General features: G+C 37.8%; 4 protein-coding genes across 4 annotated transcripts; 3 read left to right on the forward strand and 1 right to left on the reverse strand.

Moving 5' to 3' along the window:
- Positions 1 to 926: 926 nt before the first annotated feature.
- LOC111807368 (mitochondrial import inner membrane translocase subunit TIM23-2) lies at positions 927 to 1,887 on the forward strand. The gene has a single exon (XM_023693067.2). It carries the CDS (start codon positions 1,006 to 1,008, stop codon positions 1,576 to 1,578), a length of 573 nt encoding a protein of 190 aa, XP_023548835.2. The 5' UTR covers positions 927 to 1,005; the 3' UTR covers positions 1,579 to 1,887.
- Positions 1,888 to 5,682: 3,795 nt separating this feature from the next.
- LOC111807209 (eukaryotic initiation factor 4A-11) lies at positions 5,683 to 8,434 on the forward strand. The gene is made up of 5 exons (XM_023692823.2): positions 5,683 to 5,842; positions 6,541 to 6,610; positions 6,717 to 6,823; positions 6,933 to 7,363; positions 7,576 to 8,434. The coding sequence occupies exons 2-5, from the start codon at positions 6,543 to 6,545 to the stop codon at positions 8,209 to 8,211; spliced, it is 1,242 nt and encodes a 413-aa protein (XP_023548591.1). The 5' UTR covers positions 5,683 to 5,842; positions 6,541 to 6,542; the 3' UTR covers positions 8,212 to 8,434.
- A 1,734-nt stretch (positions 8,435 to 10,168) lies between these two features.
- Positions 10,169 to 10,875, forward strand: LOC111807334 (uncharacterized). The gene has a single exon (XM_023693011.2). The coding sequence runs from the start codon at positions 10,391 to 10,393 to the stop codon at positions 10,736 to 10,738; it is 348 nt and encodes a 115-aa protein (XP_023548779.1). The 5' UTR covers positions 10,169 to 10,390; the 3' UTR covers positions 10,739 to 10,875.
- A 789-nt stretch (positions 10,876 to 11,664) lies between these two features.
- Positions 11,665 to 17,641, reverse strand: LOC111806784 (putative phospholipid-transporting ATPase 4). The gene is made up of 11 exons (XM_023692240.2): positions 17,330 to 17,641; positions 14,852 to 16,750; positions 14,644 to 14,754; positions 14,277 to 14,553; positions 14,102 to 14,190; positions 13,915 to 13,999; positions 13,613 to 13,822; positions 13,356 to 13,481; positions 13,174 to 13,272; positions 12,783 to 12,974; positions 11,665 to 12,702 (listed from the first exon to the last, which is right to left on the reverse strand). Exons 2-11 carry the CDS (start codon positions 16,693 to 16,695, stop codon positions 12,031 to 12,033), a joined length of 3,705 nt encoding a protein of 1,234 aa, XP_023548008.1. The 5' UTR covers positions 16,696 to 16,750; positions 17,330 to 17,641; the 3' UTR covers positions 11,665 to 12,030.
- Between the last annotated feature and the right edge of the window lie 544 nt (positions 17,642 to 18,185).

An 18,185-nucleotide genomic window follows, 5' to 3' on the forward strand; every position in this document is an offset into this window, starting at 1 on the left:
ATGTTTATACTAATAAAAACGGTCACTACTCACACCTAACTTTTCTCTCAAAGATTTGTGTTAGTCCGTGTATATATAAAGAAGTCTTACACAAGTTTAAAAATTATGAAATGATTTTCAAATAGAATCGAGCTAAATTCATCCATATTTAGGTGTCCAGGTTTATTTTTTAATGCAACGACTATCGTGTAAAAACTAAAAGATAAATACATGATATCATTTACAATATCATTCTTGTTAAACGTAGAATAGATCATATCTGTATATAGTAAGATAATCTAGTGATTTACTAGTTTGTTACCAAATCTATGATTCATGGTTTGTTACCACATCTATGATTTAAAATGTAATCTTCATTATGCACATCTATAAATACATGAGGTCGTGACTCTAGGTCATTGTGCCATTCAACTTAACAATTCTTACTAAATCGACTTGTCAACTAATGTGAAAACATTAATTATATAAAGAATTTTAACCATATTTTGTTAGATGAGATGTATAATAACGACCACCTTAATTTTGAATATAACTTTAAAATTTTAGTATATTTTTATTTTTTTTTCGATATCAATTTTCATAATTTATTTTGAGTCAAAATTATTTTTTGAATTTTTTTTTGGCTCGAGATATAATTAAAGTTCATTAAAAAAAGAAAGTATTTATATGAATTAATCTTTAAATAAATAAAAAACATCACGTGATCAGCACGGGAGGCGAAATTAATCTGCTGCATCTTACAAACCGCCTTTGTAGCTTACCGGTTTAGGGTTCGGCTGAGTGGAACCGTCCTATACGTTTGGTTTAATTCGGTCGACCCGAGATACTAGAGACAATGAACCGGGTTCTCCGGTTTACCCAGCTCCCCTGACCCGAACCGGTATGATTATTTTTCCCGCATAAAATATGGAGAATCGCGGTTCTTAATAAAAATCTCTCTCCCTCTCTCTCTCTCTGTTGGAGAGAATTGAGCGCAACCCTAAGCTTAGAACTCAAATCTCAACTATGGCGGACCATTCTTCCAATCGCGATACTGATTCAGGGTTCGATCATAGCTCATCCCAACCGCGTCTTTACAACCCCTACAAGGATCTCCAGGTTCCTTATCGAAATTTCCAGCTTCCAACCTCCCCGGAGTTTCTTTTCGATGAAGAAGCTCGCCGCCAGCGTCGATCTTGGGGCGAGAACCTCACCTTCTACACGGGTTGCGGTTACCTCGGTGGTGCAGTCGGCGGCGCGTCTACAGGCTTCGTCTCCGGCGTCAAGTCTTTTGAATCAGGTGATACGATGAAACTACGGATCAATCGGATCTTGAACTCGTCTGGTCATTCAGGGCGTCTCTGGGGGAATCGTCTGGGCGTGATTGGGCTGCTATATGCTGGTTTGGAGAGCGGGTTTGAAGCTGTGAGGGATACGGACGATGTGTGGAACTGTGTTGCTGCGGGACTTGGCACCGGTGCGCTTTATCGTGCAGCAAGAGGGGTGAGATCGGCGGCAGTGGCCGGCGCTATTGGCGGCGTCGTGGTTGGTATGGCGGTGACGGGTAAGCAGATGTTGAAGCGGTACGTGCCGATATGATGGGGGAAAAGGAATTTTATATTGCAATTTTGATCGATAAACTTCGTGTTAGAATGCCATAGTTTTATATGGGAATCTGTGATGACAATGCTGGGGGTTGAATTGACTGATATTCACTTCATATTTTCTATACGAGGTTAACTCGTGCTTCTTCATTAGCTTCATTTAGTGATGTAATTCGTCGAGTTCTCTGATAATGAATAATCCTCAAGACTTTAAACTTGTGGTATGGGAATGATTCATTCTTTCCATGTCGTTTGATAATTTGGATGTAAGTAATTAAATTATTTGAGGTTTGATCGGTTTCAATTAGTAGTAGCTTATTGTTTTGCTGCTTAACCAATACATAATTTTCTAGTTTGAGTACAGAAGAGAGATCCATGTTTGACGCTTTCATGGCTGGAGGGAGCTCAAAAGTTCTGTGATTCCGTGCTCGATGCTTGTCAATAATGGTAAAGTTTGTAGAAAATTAGAATGACCCTTTTGAGCTTAGGATATTGGATAGTCTTATTCATGATTTGAGGAATGAATTCAACTTTTATTTCTTGTCTGTTCATGCTCTATTGATGTTGGTATATGAGACTATCTGGGGTCATAATTTTACCTTGCTGATCATCCTTGATTTAAGAATTCCAATCCTGCCGTAGAATTTTTTTTTTACCTTCTTGTTCTTAGCAATTGTTTGATCATTGTAGTTGAAGTGGGCGATAGGTGTTCGTACTATGAGATCTTAAAAGGGAATTTGGTTCCCTTTCGGAGAAGTTAGGCTTAGTGTTGATTTTCTATATGGGAGAGAAAAAACGAGGAAGGTTGATTTGAAGCATGTTAGTTATAAATGTGTAACAGCTCAATTCCACCGCTAGCAGATATTGTATCACAGTTCTAAAACGTGTCTACTAGGTAGAGGTTTTCACACCCTTAAAAGGAATGTTTCGTTCCCTTCTTCAACCGATGTGGTATCTCACAAAATGAAATTGTATCTATTTAGGGCTTGTTCGGAATAACTTTCTTAGTACTTGAAAATACTTTTTAAGCACTGAAGTTGGTCAGTTGCAAATGATTTGTTATCTTTACAGTGTCTTGCTATCTTGATAAATGGCCGTTCCGAAATGATACCGCACGATGATTGAACTGAGAAAATTGAAAAATAGGATAGATATGCTCTAAATTTCTCTATGCACTACCCTTGATTGTTATTTGAGAGAAGGTTGTTACTTGGGACGATGGAACAAATCTGGGAACGTCGATCTACATCGGTTCTAGATCCTCAACGTCCTTCGAATGCTTTCAGCCATTGGAGCGCCACATGCTAAAGCAGCAGGTGCATTGCTTTTATAGTTTGGCATCTCTATATTTTCATCATGTTGAACTGCTTTCATTTTACCAACCTTCTAACCATAACTATTAGAGTTTCAGTTACAGGCATTAAACAACTGACAGGTCCTCCCATATTTTTGGCACATTCTTTGGCTTTTGCATCAGCTGCTTGGCTTCATCAGTCTGCAAAATTAAAGGCAGTATCTAATGCAAGACCTGGCGATAAGCCAAGGCTACGACATGAAGGAAGGCGAATCAGTCCATTTGAATTTTGTTTCACCTACGCCCTCCTGTGCACATGCCTTACGCGGGGCCAATCCTGCGACTAAGATAGTTGCGCCAGAGGTCGCACAGCAGCTTCCCATGGAGCCTCTTGCGGATGATCAGGTCCGCCTGGTTGGGCTCAACCTCAGAGAATTGAGTGAACAGGAAACGGATGACTTTCGCTTTATCTTGAGTGAAGCTATGGGGCGGATGATCACTGGGACAAAACTGATTGGAATGACTGAACTTTGACAAATGGACTACAGTCAGTGCAACAGCTTGAACGACTAGAGGAGAGGCAGCCATGTCTTGGAGGGGATGACAAAGGCAACTGTACAATAAACCAATAATCTGCGAAATGGAAGGAATAGTTTCTTCAGCAATAGGTAATGACTTCTCCTCTCTTCATAAAGCTCCAATCAAATCAGTCTTTAAAGCATTTCCTTTCCATTGATTCTTCTGCTCTTCAAATCAATCTTAGAAGACTGCAGGATTTACAAGATGGTTTAAAGAATAAAATGGTGACATTTTTGTATCAGGAAGTGCCTACCGTTGGTAGATATTTTCTTCTTTGGGGCTTCCCGTCAAGGTTTTAAAATGCATCCGCTTTGATACTATTTGATACCCTAGCAGACTCGTTCTAAAACCTTGAGGAAAAGCTCAAAAAAGACTATCGGTTAGCGGTGAAATTGGGCCATTACAGAAAGTACCCATTTGAATCCCCCATCACCATGTGAACGCATAAGAGTCTTTTATGTGTTCTTTTATAGTTAAGACCTTTTGATTCAATGTTCACATTAGGTTAATTTTTTGGGAGGTTTTGCTTATCCTAAAAATTCGTTCATTCTCTCATGAACGTCTTGCATTTTTTGGGTTGTTCCGTTTTAATCTCCGAACTATAAAGATAACAATTTTATAGTTTAAAATGAAAAGATGCTAAAAGAGAGCTTTAGACACCCATGAAAGGAACTTTAAAAAGAATTCAATTGAAAAGCATTATTGTTTCAATCTCCCTATCTAAGAGTTTTCTTGAAAAGCATTAAGAAGTGGAAGCGTTTTTAATAAAGAAAATGTGAAATCTTCCGAGTTCAGGAACAACTTTTTTGCCCTATTTGTTACTTCCACGTCACGGTCTTACTTCTTAATTCGAAGATCATTATTTTATAGGTTGAGTTCTAACTTTTTAACTCGAAGATCATCATTTTATAGGTTGAGTTCTTACTTCTTAACTCGAAGATCACCATTTTACAGGTTGAGTTCTTATTTCTTAACTCGAAGATTATTTTACAGGTTGAGTATTAAAAATACTTAGTAAGAAACTCTCATATCGGGGTTAGACATGCAAATTATTGTATGACTAATCGAACGAAATCAATGGGTCTTAGTGACTAGCTACTAACCTTTCCATAAAAACATTTTCATCACCCCACTGTGACCATAGTAATAATTATAAACAATATCTAAACCTTTCCGAACTTCTAAAGATGGTTATGGTCATGATCTTGAATAACTAATCCAACCACCACCAATTAACCAATTAATATCACCACCTGAGAGTGGCTATGACAATCACCAATTAACCAATTAGTATCACCATCCGGGAGTGGCTATGACATCAATAACGAAATATCATCGCGTGAATAACCAATGACCAACCACCACCAATTAACCAATTAGTATCACCACCTGAGAATAGCTATGACAACCACCAATTAAGTATCATCATCCGGGAGCGGCTATGACATCAATAACGAAATATCATCGTGTACAACCAAGTGATAAATAAAAACAAGTCTCAAAACATTTTAAGAAACATATTCTATAAGAGAGCGTAACCCATAAATCAATCAACCACACAACTATGTTTACTCTCTAATTCATAACTAATTAAATCTAATCCCGAACCGGTTTAACTTAACAACAAAAACCCCTTCAAAATTCATTATTACTACTTTAATATTGTAATTGGGTTTAAATATTTATAACGGTAATTATTACAATTATTTGAATTAGTAAATTTATAAATTCGTGTATTAATCTAAAAATAATAACATTTTTTTATAAAGGGAGGAAACATCTAAAATTAAAAAAATATATTTGATCTAATCTTTTAATAATTATAAAAAATATATTTCTAAAATTCATTTTTTATATTAGAACGTAAAAACTGATTTAAATAAATATAAAGAATATATAGTTAAAAAATATTGATGTGAATTTTATTTAAATAATTAAAAAATGTAGTGAAATCTTACTGTAATAATAATAATAATAATAATAATAATAATAATAATAATAATAATAATAATAATGTAAAACAATTAACTTTAAATATTTTCGAATAAATTCACCATTTTTTTTTTTTTTTTTTTTTTTTTTTTTTTTTTTTTGTAGAAAACCAATCCACCCATTTATACATTTAAAAATATATGTAATTAATAATATTAAAAGAATTAAAAAAATAATAATAAAGAGAAAGGGTAGTTTCGGAAATTTGGTTAATTATTCTCAGTGTTACTACAAAAACCTAACACCCTTCCCTTTCGTTTCCCTCTTTCGCTGCGCTTTGCCCAACACTCGCCTCCAACTCCACGGATCAGATCCGAGGAGTTTGGCAAACCCTAGCGCCCTTTCTTCAATCTCCTTCTGCTTCAACTTCCTCTCTGTTCTTGTCGATCCGCAGGTCTGATTCACTCCTTTCTCTTTTGATTTTGCTTCCTTTTCTACTAATTTCACTGGACGAATATGGTTGTATGTATGTGTGCCTCTTTGATTATCTTTTTCTTTAGGTTTTCTTTCCTTTTTGTTTTGTTATGTCGGGATTTGACGCTAATCTGGACTTGTGGTTGTAGGTCGAGTTCCTTATTCTCTTTGTTTCTTTGTTTGTTTATGGGTTGTAATTGTTTCTTTAATCCACATGAATCTGTTTCTACTTATTTAGACTAGGCCTATTCTTTGCTTTTTCGTATGGAACGCAGTGTAATTCATACAGGAATTCTTGTTTATACTTTGTTTTGGGGTTTTTTTTTTTATGATTATTTTAACAGCATCTGCTTTGGAAAAGGTTAAAGCGGTGTCTGATTTTCTTTTCTTTTTTGAGAAAAAAAATATCAGATAGCCCTGACTCCTTTTCCTACATTGAGACAGAATTTTAATGCTTGGTATCCTCTTTATAAGGATTGCAAGTTTGGCTTTTCTGTTACAGATTTCCTTTCTGACGAATTCGTAATGTTCTGTTTATCCGTTGGTCGGGTTGATAAAATGATTATGAATTTATTATTTCCATGGCTGCGTAATTTCGGGTTTTTTTATTTGTTTGTTCGTCTTAGTGTTTCCTTTATGTAGTGATCTCTTATATTTTGCACCATTTTCCACTTACAGCCATGGCAGGTTTGGCTCCAGAAGGATCCCAGTTTGATTCTCGCCAATATGATACTAAAATGAATGAGATGTAAGTGATTCTCTTATTTCCTTTTTTCATTATTGTCCTTTGAGATTTCTTTTTGCTTCCATGTCTATGCGCTAATTCAGTATTATTTTCTTGCTCCTCCTTGCAGTCTTTCGGCAGAAGGCCAGGAATTTTTTACCTCATATGATGAAGTTTATGAAAGTTTTGATTCGATGGGGCTGCAAGAAAACCTCCTTAGAGGCATTTATGCCTATGGTATATACTTATTTGCTTCATTTTTATTTCTTTTGATTTTTGCTTGTTTTGTCTCAAATATTCTGTGTAATTCTTTATCTAATTCCAAGGGTTTCCTCCCTTCTTTAAGGTTTCGAGAAGCCATCTGCAATTCAGCAAAGAGGTATTGTTCCCTTCTGCAAAGGCCTTGATGTGATTCAGCAGGCTCAGTCTGGAACTGGGAAGACTGCAACCTTTTGCTCTGGAATATTGCAGCAACTTGATTATGGTCTAGTCCAGTGCCAGGCTTTAGTTTTGGCTCCGACTAGGGAGCTTGCTCAACAAATTGAGAAGGTTATGAGAGCTCTTGGAGATTATCTTGGTGTTAAGGTACATGCTTGTGTGGGAGGGACAAGCGTCCGTGAGGATCAACGCATTCTTCAAGCTGGTGTTCACGTCGTAGTTGGAACACCTGGTCGTGTGTTTGACATGTTAAGGAGGCAATCTCTTCGTCCGGATTCTATTAAGATGTTTGTATTGGATGAAGCTGATGAAATGCTTTCTCGAGGTTTCAAAGATCAGGTATCTTGTTGAACCAGCATTTTCATGATGATTGTGTTTTGTAGGGAGGAATTTAACATAAATATTGTATTATTATTAGGTTCATCAGTGCTGAATTTGTTCCTCTTGCCTTATGGAAGCCTTGCTTTGTATTTGTATTTTTTTTTCTCTTCATTTGTCATAGAATGAAGATTTCTAATGGCTTTTTATGTTACTGCTTTTTGTGGTGTTAGATTTATGACATTTTCCAGCTGTTGCCATCAAAAATTCAAGTTGGGGTGTTCTCAGCCACAATGCCACCCGAAGCTTTGGAGATCACTAGGAAATTCATGAACAAGCCTGTCAGGATCTTGGTAAAGCGTGATGAGCTTACTTTGGAGGGTATCAAACAATTTTACGTAAATGTTGACAAGGAAGATTGGAAACTTGAAACGTTATGTGATCTCTACGAGACTCTGGCTATCACTCAAAGTGTCATCTTTGTTAACACACGTCGCAAGGTCGATTGGCTTACAGACAAGATGAGAAGCCGAGACCATACCGTATCGGCCACCCACGGTGACATGGACCAGAACACTCGAGATATAATCATGCGTGAATTTCGGTCTGGCTCGTCTCGTGTTCTTATCACAACTGACTTGTTAGCTCGAGGTATTGATGTTCAGCAAGTCTCCCTTGTTATAAATTATGATTTGCCAACCCAACCAGAGAATTATCTTCATCGAATTGGTCGAAGTGGGCGTTTCGGAAGAAAAGGTGTGGCCATTAATTTTGTTACAAGCGATGATGAGAGAATGCTTTTTGATATTCAGAAGTTCTATAATGTGGTCGTTGAGGAGCTGCCAGCCAATGTTGCTGATCTCCTATGATGAGGTTTTTGTTTAGCTTTTCTTTGTGTTCTGTTTTGTTTTTGTTCATAGGGATGGGATTTTTTCTTATCTCTGAAGGACACTATTTAGCCCCCCGCCCCCCACCCCTCACCTCTCACCCCCACTTGAACATTTTTCTACTGTCTCTTCACTCTGTTTTCGTATATTAGTATTATCAGACTGACATTTTGTTAATGATTTATGGTCTCTGCTTTCTGTGCAAGATTTTGAGAATTGTATCCAATTGCATTTGATTGAAACTCAATTTGTTTATCAGGAATTTATTTGTGTTACATCTCTTTATGTTCTTATATTCGGTTGGAAGAGGCCTTCTGCTTCATGTCAAATTCAGCTCCATCTAAGAATGGTGCTTTTTAAGGGGTTGGTTGTTTGTCATCTTTGTTTCTCAAGCCTTCTCGAGCCTATAGTGAGTTACAGACTGCTCGAAAAGTTCAAATCTCTGTTAGATGGACGTTGGACGTTTATATTACTCTGTGAATGAACAAGAGTTTTTAAGATTCCTTTGTTGAGGGAATCCTTTGGTATCTTTCGTTTTGTTTTCTTAGTTTTATAGTTGGTGGATCCATTCACTAATAAACAAAATTAATTGTTATGTATATGGGTTTAATTTACATCTAAAAGAAGAAACTATTAAATTCTTAAAAGAGAACCAGGCCTCTTTCGATTAACTTTTGAAGTGCTTAAAAGAAAAGTTGTTCTAATCCGACCCTACTTACCAAGGAAGGCTAATTTCTAGGGAGGCAATAGGTTGGACTCCATTACATATACTCTGATTTCAAAGGGTGTTAGGAAAGTACCATACCGACGTGACACTTACATACCAACTCTGATTTCAAAGGGTGTTAGGAAAGTACCATACCGACGTGACACTTACATACTAAGTACCATACGCCCAAGTCACTTCCATCACTCTGCTAACATTACCAAAAGTCGCAACGGTGGTGATTTATGTGTGATGTTCCACATTGGTTGGGGAAGAAAACAAAATACTCTTTATAAGGGTATAGAAACCTTCCCGAAAACAAAATACCCTTTATAAGAGTATGGAAACCTTCCCCTAGTCTTTGTTAGCTAACATTACCAAAAGCCGCAACGGTGGTGATCGATGTGTGATGTTCCACATTGGTTGGAGAAGAAAACAAAATACCCTTTATAAGGGTATGGAAACCTTCACCTACCAAACACGTTTTAAAACTTTGAAGGGAAGTCTGAAAAGAAAAGTCCAAAGACGGCAATATCTGTTGGTGGATCTGGACTGTTACACTGTCTCCACATCCCTCAAACATTAGTAGAAAGTCGTTCCAAGAACTCATTTTGGAACTCATTACTATATCGAGGCCAATGCCCTTTTAACCCTGTTATGATGCCTCTCAGGGCCACCCTTACGGATGGCTATACAACCTTGGAACATTCATCAATACCCTACGCCTAATGCAACATCTCACTTCACTGCCTTTCAATTAATGAGTTTATTGAAAACTTGTGCTGAGGGGCCCCTCTCCCTTCATCATTCAAGAAAAACAGAACTATCAATTCAATTGAAGAATCTGAAATAATGGAAATGGTGGGCAAGATTTGATGCTCAGTTCGACCCACTTCACTCCATCAATCAATCAACATTCTCATTTTCGTCACAACCATTCAATTTCTTCTCCCCCAACATTTACGGTCGTGATAAAACCGCACATGATCAAACTCACGAGCTAAAATAAAGAAATATTTTGTATCTTTATCCATTCATATAGATCATTTTAGTATCTCGGAGCTTACAATGCCGTTGAACTTAACATCATTCGTAAATGATGCTAACGCAACAGATATTCAACGAAAACCATTTGTTCGTGAGAGGAGTTGTTGCAACCACTTGCTTTCATGACAAGCCTTGATTCAAGTGTTTTTATTTAAAAGGAGGTGACTTTATGGCCATTCTACAAGCCAAAGAGTCAACATTTTCAGCTCCCTGGAGAGAAGACAATTGTAAATGGCAATCCCTATACTTATTAAATACGTCCTGATCCTGAACTGCTCCAATACTCTTTTATTTTCCCCAATATTACTTATAAATAGGCCTTTCCCTGATCTAAAACCACCATAAAAAGGAGACCCAGAAGCCCTTTTTCCTTCCCTTTCCCAATTTAGTCTCTTTGGAGTTTGGGTAATGGAGGATTTCAGATCCAAATCCTGCAGAGAAGGCAGAATGCAGATTGAAAGCTACACAGAGAACAAGGCTGCCCCAACAAATATGCAAGATCTGAGGTCTTACAGTGTCAGCTATGCAGGTTCTGTGCAAAATCAATCGAACAAAGAGGTAAAGATGAAGAAAGGCAAAAGCAATATTGGGTCTTCTTCTAAAAGCTGGAGTTTCAAGGACCCAGAATTGCAGAGGAAAACGAGGGTCGCTGGATATAAGGTTTATGCAGTGGAAGGGAAGATGAAAGGGTCTCTGAGAAAGAGTTTCAGATGGATCAAGAACACATACACTCAAGTGGTGTACGGATGGAGGTGATGTATATTATAGCAATTTGTTGTATAAGTTTCTTGTTTGGATCTTGGATTTCCTCAATATGTAAACTATGTGAGTCTTCTTCAGTTGATCTTCTTGAGTTCCTGAAAAAAGAAAAACATGAAAGTTTGAGTTTTTCATATGCTTTTTTACTCTGTTTTTTCCTTCTTTATATCTACAAATCCCAATAGAAAGAGAAACGGCTTGAAAAGGGTCTCTGTAATGACTGCAAAGTTGATGGATTACGATCGGAATTGTTTTCTGTTCAAAATTTGTGGCATATGGGGAAAAGGGAAACTGGGTTCTGTTTAAAGTGATGCTTTTCTTCACAAAACCAATGTTTTCTGATCCATTTCTGAACATAAACACAAGGCCAAAACATCTGTGTCAGTCCGACCCATCAACCTACTAGCAATGCGGGAGAAAAACACTACCGTCTGAACCAAAAACTTGCCCCTTAGTGCCCCAAGACGGGAGTGGGATGGCCCTACACGCAGGCAACCGTAGCACTAGTTCTACAAAGACCGAACGAAATCTTTCTGTTAGCTTTCACAATTCTTTCACAATTCTTTCATGAATCAGAATGGAAGGGGTAGAAGCTCTAACTTTTAGCTACTTTGCCAAATGAACACGTTATTTTCAAATCGATTGATAGATAACTTGATATGTTCTAATCGAAATGTCTCAAAAGGAAGAGTAAGAAGATGGAAGGAATGATTTAGTCTAGAAATGAGAGACAGTTTCACATGGCAATTATTGTTCTCTTGTTTGCTTCATCTGCAAAAACTGATGAAACTATGCATAGTTTAATAATCAAATGGACAAATCAGGATTGAGCAGATCAAATTTGACAGCAAAACCAATGTCTTATCAATGAATGTTCGTGCAGATGAAAACATAAAGCAAAATAAACATCAGATGATCCAGAGTGATTGAAACAAAGCTGAATGAGCTGACATAGTCAATTTTGAATCTCTTAATAACATGAATAAGGGGATATACAAACAAACCATAGGGAAAGAATGGGAACAGCAACTTGCTTTAGGGTATCAGCTATTCTACAAGCTCTTAACATTTCAAATTCTTTTTTTTTTAAGTTATGATACATACATGAGCTCCGGATGCCATTCTTTTTTCGCTATAACGAACGGGGTACCGATGTGGTGACGACCCATTTGTCATAACAGAAAAAGGTTTCAAAAGAACAGAAAAACATTCAGATGGCAGAGGAACTCTAGAAAAAAATCCAAAAATTTTGAAGATTTAGGTGAAGGTGAAGAAGAATAAGATGTTTTTCATGATATAGCAGAAGCATTTGGAGGAGGCATGCCCAGGGAAGAATGTTTCTTTTGCAGCTTTCCTTTCAGCTGTCTGATCTTTGCTTCTACTCTGGCTGTGAATCCTATCTTTGTCTTTTGCCTTGCTTTTGATCTTTCTCTGGTCCACATGTGTGAATCTTCAACATCCTTTCTGTAGTATTTGATTTCTTGAATAATTTGATGATCCAATGGATGGAAGCTTCTCTGGAAGGATATGTGGGCAAGATATGGGAGATTACAGGTAATTGTTACTAAAATGGTGGCTATCCAGTAAACAGGGGCAGGACTTAGTGCTTCAACAAAGATTTTATAGGCATTCCCAGAGGATAAAACCATTCCATAGAGTAAGATGAACAAGTACCACATCGCGATACTACCCCACACGAAAAGGTGTTGGATCCAGGTGAAATGGCTCATTGTGAGAGCAATCTGGCAATTTACTGCCCATATGATGCATGTAAACATGGTCGTTCCCACTGTAGTCATATCGGCAGTTTGGCCGCCTGAGCGGAATGCCTGATCGTAGAAGATGATGAGGTTGAGGAAGAATGTAACTAGAGAGGAGTAGAGAGCGTTCCCCATCCATCCGAAAATCCGAGGCCAGTCGAAGAACAAGTTTCTGGGTCCTTGCTGATACAGTGCAGGGAACTGCAAATTTCGATGACGGTTAGCATGTGAAATCGAACACGAATCAGCTTGTTGGATCGTATTCAAAATGTGTCTTTTACCTGGAGGCAGACCTCAGAAGAAACATCTTGCTCAAAAACTCCAAGGGAAATTACAGGCAATGAGGTGAGTATGACATTAAATGATAACATGTAGAAATCATCATAGATTGATTGCCCAGAAAATCCAGCATATGCTTCGAAGTAGAACAGCGTTAATCCAAATGCTATATTCTTGTAGAAGAAGTAGCATATCTGAAAATGAAAACTACCCTTGTTAGATCAAGGTGAATTTTAAAACGTCCACTACCGATAATTCATAACGGGTTGATCGACCATTGAATTCTTGGAAACAAAACTATGATAATTCATAATGGGTTGATCGACCATTGAATTCTTGGAATCAAAACTTGCTATGAACATAACAAAGAAAATAGGAACAGTCTAACATTACCATTTGTGCTATCCTCTTGTAGCACCAATGGCCATGGACTACCAGAAGCCTTTCCAGAAATCGAAATTGAGCAATAGAGAAATCACTAGCCATCACAGCCTAAGAAATTAGAGGTTAAAAGTGAGGGGTAGAGATATTCATTTAGTAGACAAAGTTTAGAGAGGAGAGTCGTTTGTGTGTACCTGCATACCTTCAACCCCACTGATACCGACACCGATATCGGCCTCTTGAATCATTCCTACATCATTTGCACCATCGCCAATTGCTAAAGTGGTTTTCCCAGTACCTTCTTTCACTAACCTTGTTATCTGTAGAAACGCCCCCCAAAGAGGTCGAAGTCGAAACAAACAGATTTCCATTCGATAAACAGCTTAAATATGATATATGAACAGTATAGCATACAAGATGGTTAATCCTAAAATGAGAATGCAAGTCCTACCAGAGCCTTCTGTCTAGGGGAGACTCGACAGCAAATGACCGACGCACAATCAACAGCAAGCCCGAGGAAATGGAGCTTCATATCGTCCTCAAGAGCATAGGTTAGAGTCTTCCCATCAATGATTAAAGCAAATGCAGCATGTGGATCATTTTCCAGATTGATCATTTGTGAGGCGTTGGTGATTTGATTCAAAATATGTGCTTTCATGGCCTGAGGTGTAACAAAAGACAATAAATCCTAATTCGTACGAAATCAATTTCCTGTAGCCAGTTTCATGTGCTCTCTCTCAAACTATCACATACCTCTTTGCCATCCTGTGATAAGGAATCCGAGTTCGACGATATGCAGATCCGCTTCATTCCCTGTCGCAGTAAACTGCACGCATATCTGCAGACAGAAACAATGTCTTTTACTTAACATAAGAAGATATATTTTTTAACATGGAATGTATGCTGTAAGAAACGCCTTCCATCGATTAGCAAAACCGACCCTATGTTGATGGCAGTTTCCATCTTATCTCCTGTCAGAACCCAGATCTTAAGACCAGCTTGTGCAAGTTTGTCTATGCATTGGGGGACCTAGAACAAAAACAAAAATCAAATACTAGCTCGAGCATGTTAACAGATATTAGTCGTAGTTACAGATAAATCGATATTCATCTCACCCCATTCTGCAACTTATCCTCCACTGCAGTAGCACCAACAAGGGTTAATTCTCGCTCCATGAGGTCGGATACTCGCTCAAGCATTGCATCTCTATCTCCTCCAATGGATGTCTTAGCCTTTTGAAACTCATTGTTCCAAGCGTTATATTCGGACTCCTCAAGCTTCCTGTAAGCAAGTGCCAGAGTTCGCAACCCTGCTTCTCCATATTCATTCAAATGCCTTGTGGTAGCTTCCTCATACATTCTTCCGTTCTTTGCTAGTCGATCGAAGATGATGCTGCACGATTAGAGTATCGGAGAATTCAGAATGAAGAAAATTACTTCATGTTCATGAAAAGGTAAAAGAAAAATGCAGTTTGCGACTCACCTATCAGCACCTTTGCAGAGAAGAATTATCTGGCCGAACTCGTCCCTAATAATTACAGACATTCTCTTTCTCTTGCTAGTGAAATCCAAAAGATTCAAAATTTTGTATTCCCTGTACAAATTCCCAAGAGAACATCAGCAATGCATGACACAGAATATTCATTGGAAAAATAGGCGTGAGTGAGCACATAATCATAATGCTATCCTACCTTTCAACTACTTGGGTAGGTGAAGGATATTTTTCACGGACAACCAAGGTTGACTGTGTTCTCTTACAAAATTCAAAACCAAATTCTCTTGCTGCAACAAGAAAAGCGCCTTCATCGGGGGACTCTGCCTCGTATGTATAAACACCAGTCTCCTCGTTCTGCTCGGGAATCGCAGTGTGACAAATTCCTAAAATTCGGAAGAATAATAGAATGACATCAGGATTGGGCTCATTCAACCAGTTTCCACCAGTTAGGCGGCTGTCCTCGAAACTAAAATACTTTATGGCAGACTTCTGATCCTTGCCATCACCCGAAGTAACGACAGTCTCCAATTCAATCTCGGACCCTTTTCTGCTATTTGCCATAGAAGGCTGTCGGCTATTCTTTTGCCCATAAACATCAGAATATTCTCCATCCTCCTCAAGATCATATGCCATCTGCCTTGCAGCTGCAAGTTCAACCTCACTAGCTTTAACCCCATATGCAGTGCCAGCAATGGAACATTTCAGAAAGTCCATCTGATTGCAAGTCAAGGTGCCTGTTTTGTCAGATAGGATTGTGTCCACCTGACCCAACTCCTCGTTCAAGTTTGACGTTCGAGCTCGAGCTGGATTGCCAGTCTCTTCACAATACATGTTAATATCTTGGTTAATGAAGGAAGCTTGCAGAACCTTAACTATCTCGATGGAAACATATAACGAGATGGGTATCAAATATCCATAAAGTATAAGAGCTGTGATTAAATGTATGAGCCCTGATAAGGTCGGCTTTCGAGGGTTGTACAATGGATCATGATCATCGCCAGTAGTTCGTAAATACCACCAATCTGTCATTTCGTACTTTGTTTTCACAGCAAAACCTATTGAGCTGAATGATGAGATCAATATAAGGAGAGTAAAAAGGATGTAAATAATTTTGTCCATTTTTCTCTCTATTCCACTTCTTTTCGAAGGAGATTTTGTAGCATTCTGCATGACTTTGCTATCATGTCCAGTAAATATCACCACCCCATAGGCATAAGCTGTATTCCTCAATTTTGAATCTCTAAGGAGAATCTGACTAGGATCAAGAGGATAAATCTGCCGATCATACTCGAAGTTACCTACAAATGTGTAAAGATTCGGGTTGGGATCTTCACAGTAAATTTTTCCAGTAAAATCTTTGAAAGTTGCATCATCATCCAACGGTAAGGTTACTTCCAAAGATCTCTTTACTTTGAGATTAGTCTCGCCATCCAAATTCATTGTTTCGACGTAACATATACCGTCCTCATAGCATGATGACAAGAGAAGCAGATCGGCTGGAAAGAATTGATCCTTCTCTACTTTCAGTATATCTCCTACTCGAATCTTGTGCCATGGTCTATAACCAAAAACACCTTCCCCTTTATGGACACAAACTTTCCTGAGATTAACCTTCATATCCTGCACAAATCGACGCCAGTCCTCTAGAGCTTCTTTCGCCATACTGAGTCCAACAACAAATACCAAAGGTGCAATCATGCTCATGGCAGAAAATGGGGCAACCGGTGTGAGCGATAACAATGCAGCCATAAGAAAGTACACATTGGCAACCCTTCGGAATTGCTCAAAGAGAGCCTTAGGCAAGAAAGAAAGAACATTATACTTTGTCGTGGATATGTAATTCGTGCAGTATCTCAACGGATTCCTCTCATGGAGATGAGGTTGGTTACAACAAACAGTTCGTGAGAAGCCAGGTCCTGTTAGAGGATTCGAATCATCAGCCTCCCGTGCACTGTCTGCCCGGAGGCAACCAAACGTATAAAGATGGCTTCGACGGATCCTCTCCCTTATTCTTCCCCGTCTCATCGACTCGATTTTCATCTTGAAAGATATATGATAAGGACACAAACCTTACTGCAATTTCTCCAGGTTCAACCTAATCACAACCATATGAATAAATTAACAAAAAAAAAAAAACATCCATTAGGACAATGGCGCAAATCCACCACCAGCAAACGAATACCTAAGACGGAGAAACATTCTATCAAACACCTAAGCTGCAGTCAAATTCATCTCACAACCAATCAACATAAATCACGAAAAACAATATAACATCCTTCAAAACAAAAGAAAAATCAAAAGAAACTCTCCAAATTTCAGCTAACACCCACAAAACAAAAATCAAAATTACACCCAGAAATCATTCCTAACAGGAAATCCAAACGCCACAAAAAACGGAAAGAAATCAAAAGAAGACGCTAAAACAACAAAGAACACAGCTACACGTATCAAATTCACCTCAAATCTCAATCACCATTGGGGAAAATCAAAAACCGAAAGGAAAAAGGGCAAAATCAATAATGTGGAGCTGAAACACAGATGCAGATTCCTCCATCAATAACGCAACATCAATCCAAAACATCAGAAATTCATAAACAATCAAACAAAAACAAGAAACCCAGAAAGCAAACAACAAAACAAAAACAAAAAAAAAAAAAAAAAAAAAAAAGGATACCTGGAAGAATCAAGAACCAAATCCATCCATGAGAGACGGAAAAAGAGAGAAGAAAGGGAGAGGAATGGAAGTAGAAGAGGGAGATCAAGGAGGAAAAACAAAGGAGAAGAAGAGGTAGAGGTAGAGAGAGAAAGTGAATTTGTAGAGAGAGGAAATCTAGAGAAAGACAGAGGGAAGAGAGAAGAAAAAACAGGGTTTTAGGCCAAAAAGAGAGAAAGAAAGAAAGAAAGAAAGAAAGAAAGAAAGAAAGAAATGTCTTTTTTCTCTCTCTCTCTCTCTACCTCTCTCTCTTTCTGCCCTATTAACTCCGAACCAATGACACGAAATTCCGGGCCATCCCCTCTCTATATTTATATCTATATATATATATTTTTCTATATTTTCCATTTTTGTACAATTTCTTTTAATTATTATTATTATTAATTTTTTTCTTTTAAATTTGAGGATTTACATGGTGGGTTTTGTTAAAATGACCTGTCAACTTCTCCAAACTCGAACAAAGGCACCTCCAACGGGAGAATCAGTCTCTTCCTCCCCCATGCCCTTCGGGCCCCACGTTATCCTACCTGGCACTTTTTCAAACCCTGCCAAATCCCCATTTTCTCCTCCTATATTATTATTTTCTTTTTTTTTCTTTTTTAATTTCTAATTTTCACAAATTATTATTATTATTATTATTATTATTATTATTATTATTATTATTATTATTATATGTGGAGGAACTGGGCCCATCTAATCTTAGACAACATTGCTGTTCAACCTACCTTCCTCATTTCCCTTAGTTATCTCCAAATCTTGTCCTATTTATTAATTAATTATATATATATATATATCATAAGTTCAATTAAAAAATAAA

Source organism: Cucurbita pepo, chromosome 12 (assembly GCF_057944985.1).
Source record: "Cucurbita pepo subsp. pepo isolate OVF chromosome 12, ASM5794498v1, whole genome shotgun sequence".
NCBI classification, from domain to species: Eukaryota; Viridiplantae; Streptophyta; class Magnoliopsida; order Cucurbitales; family Cucurbitaceae; genus Cucurbita; species Cucurbita pepo.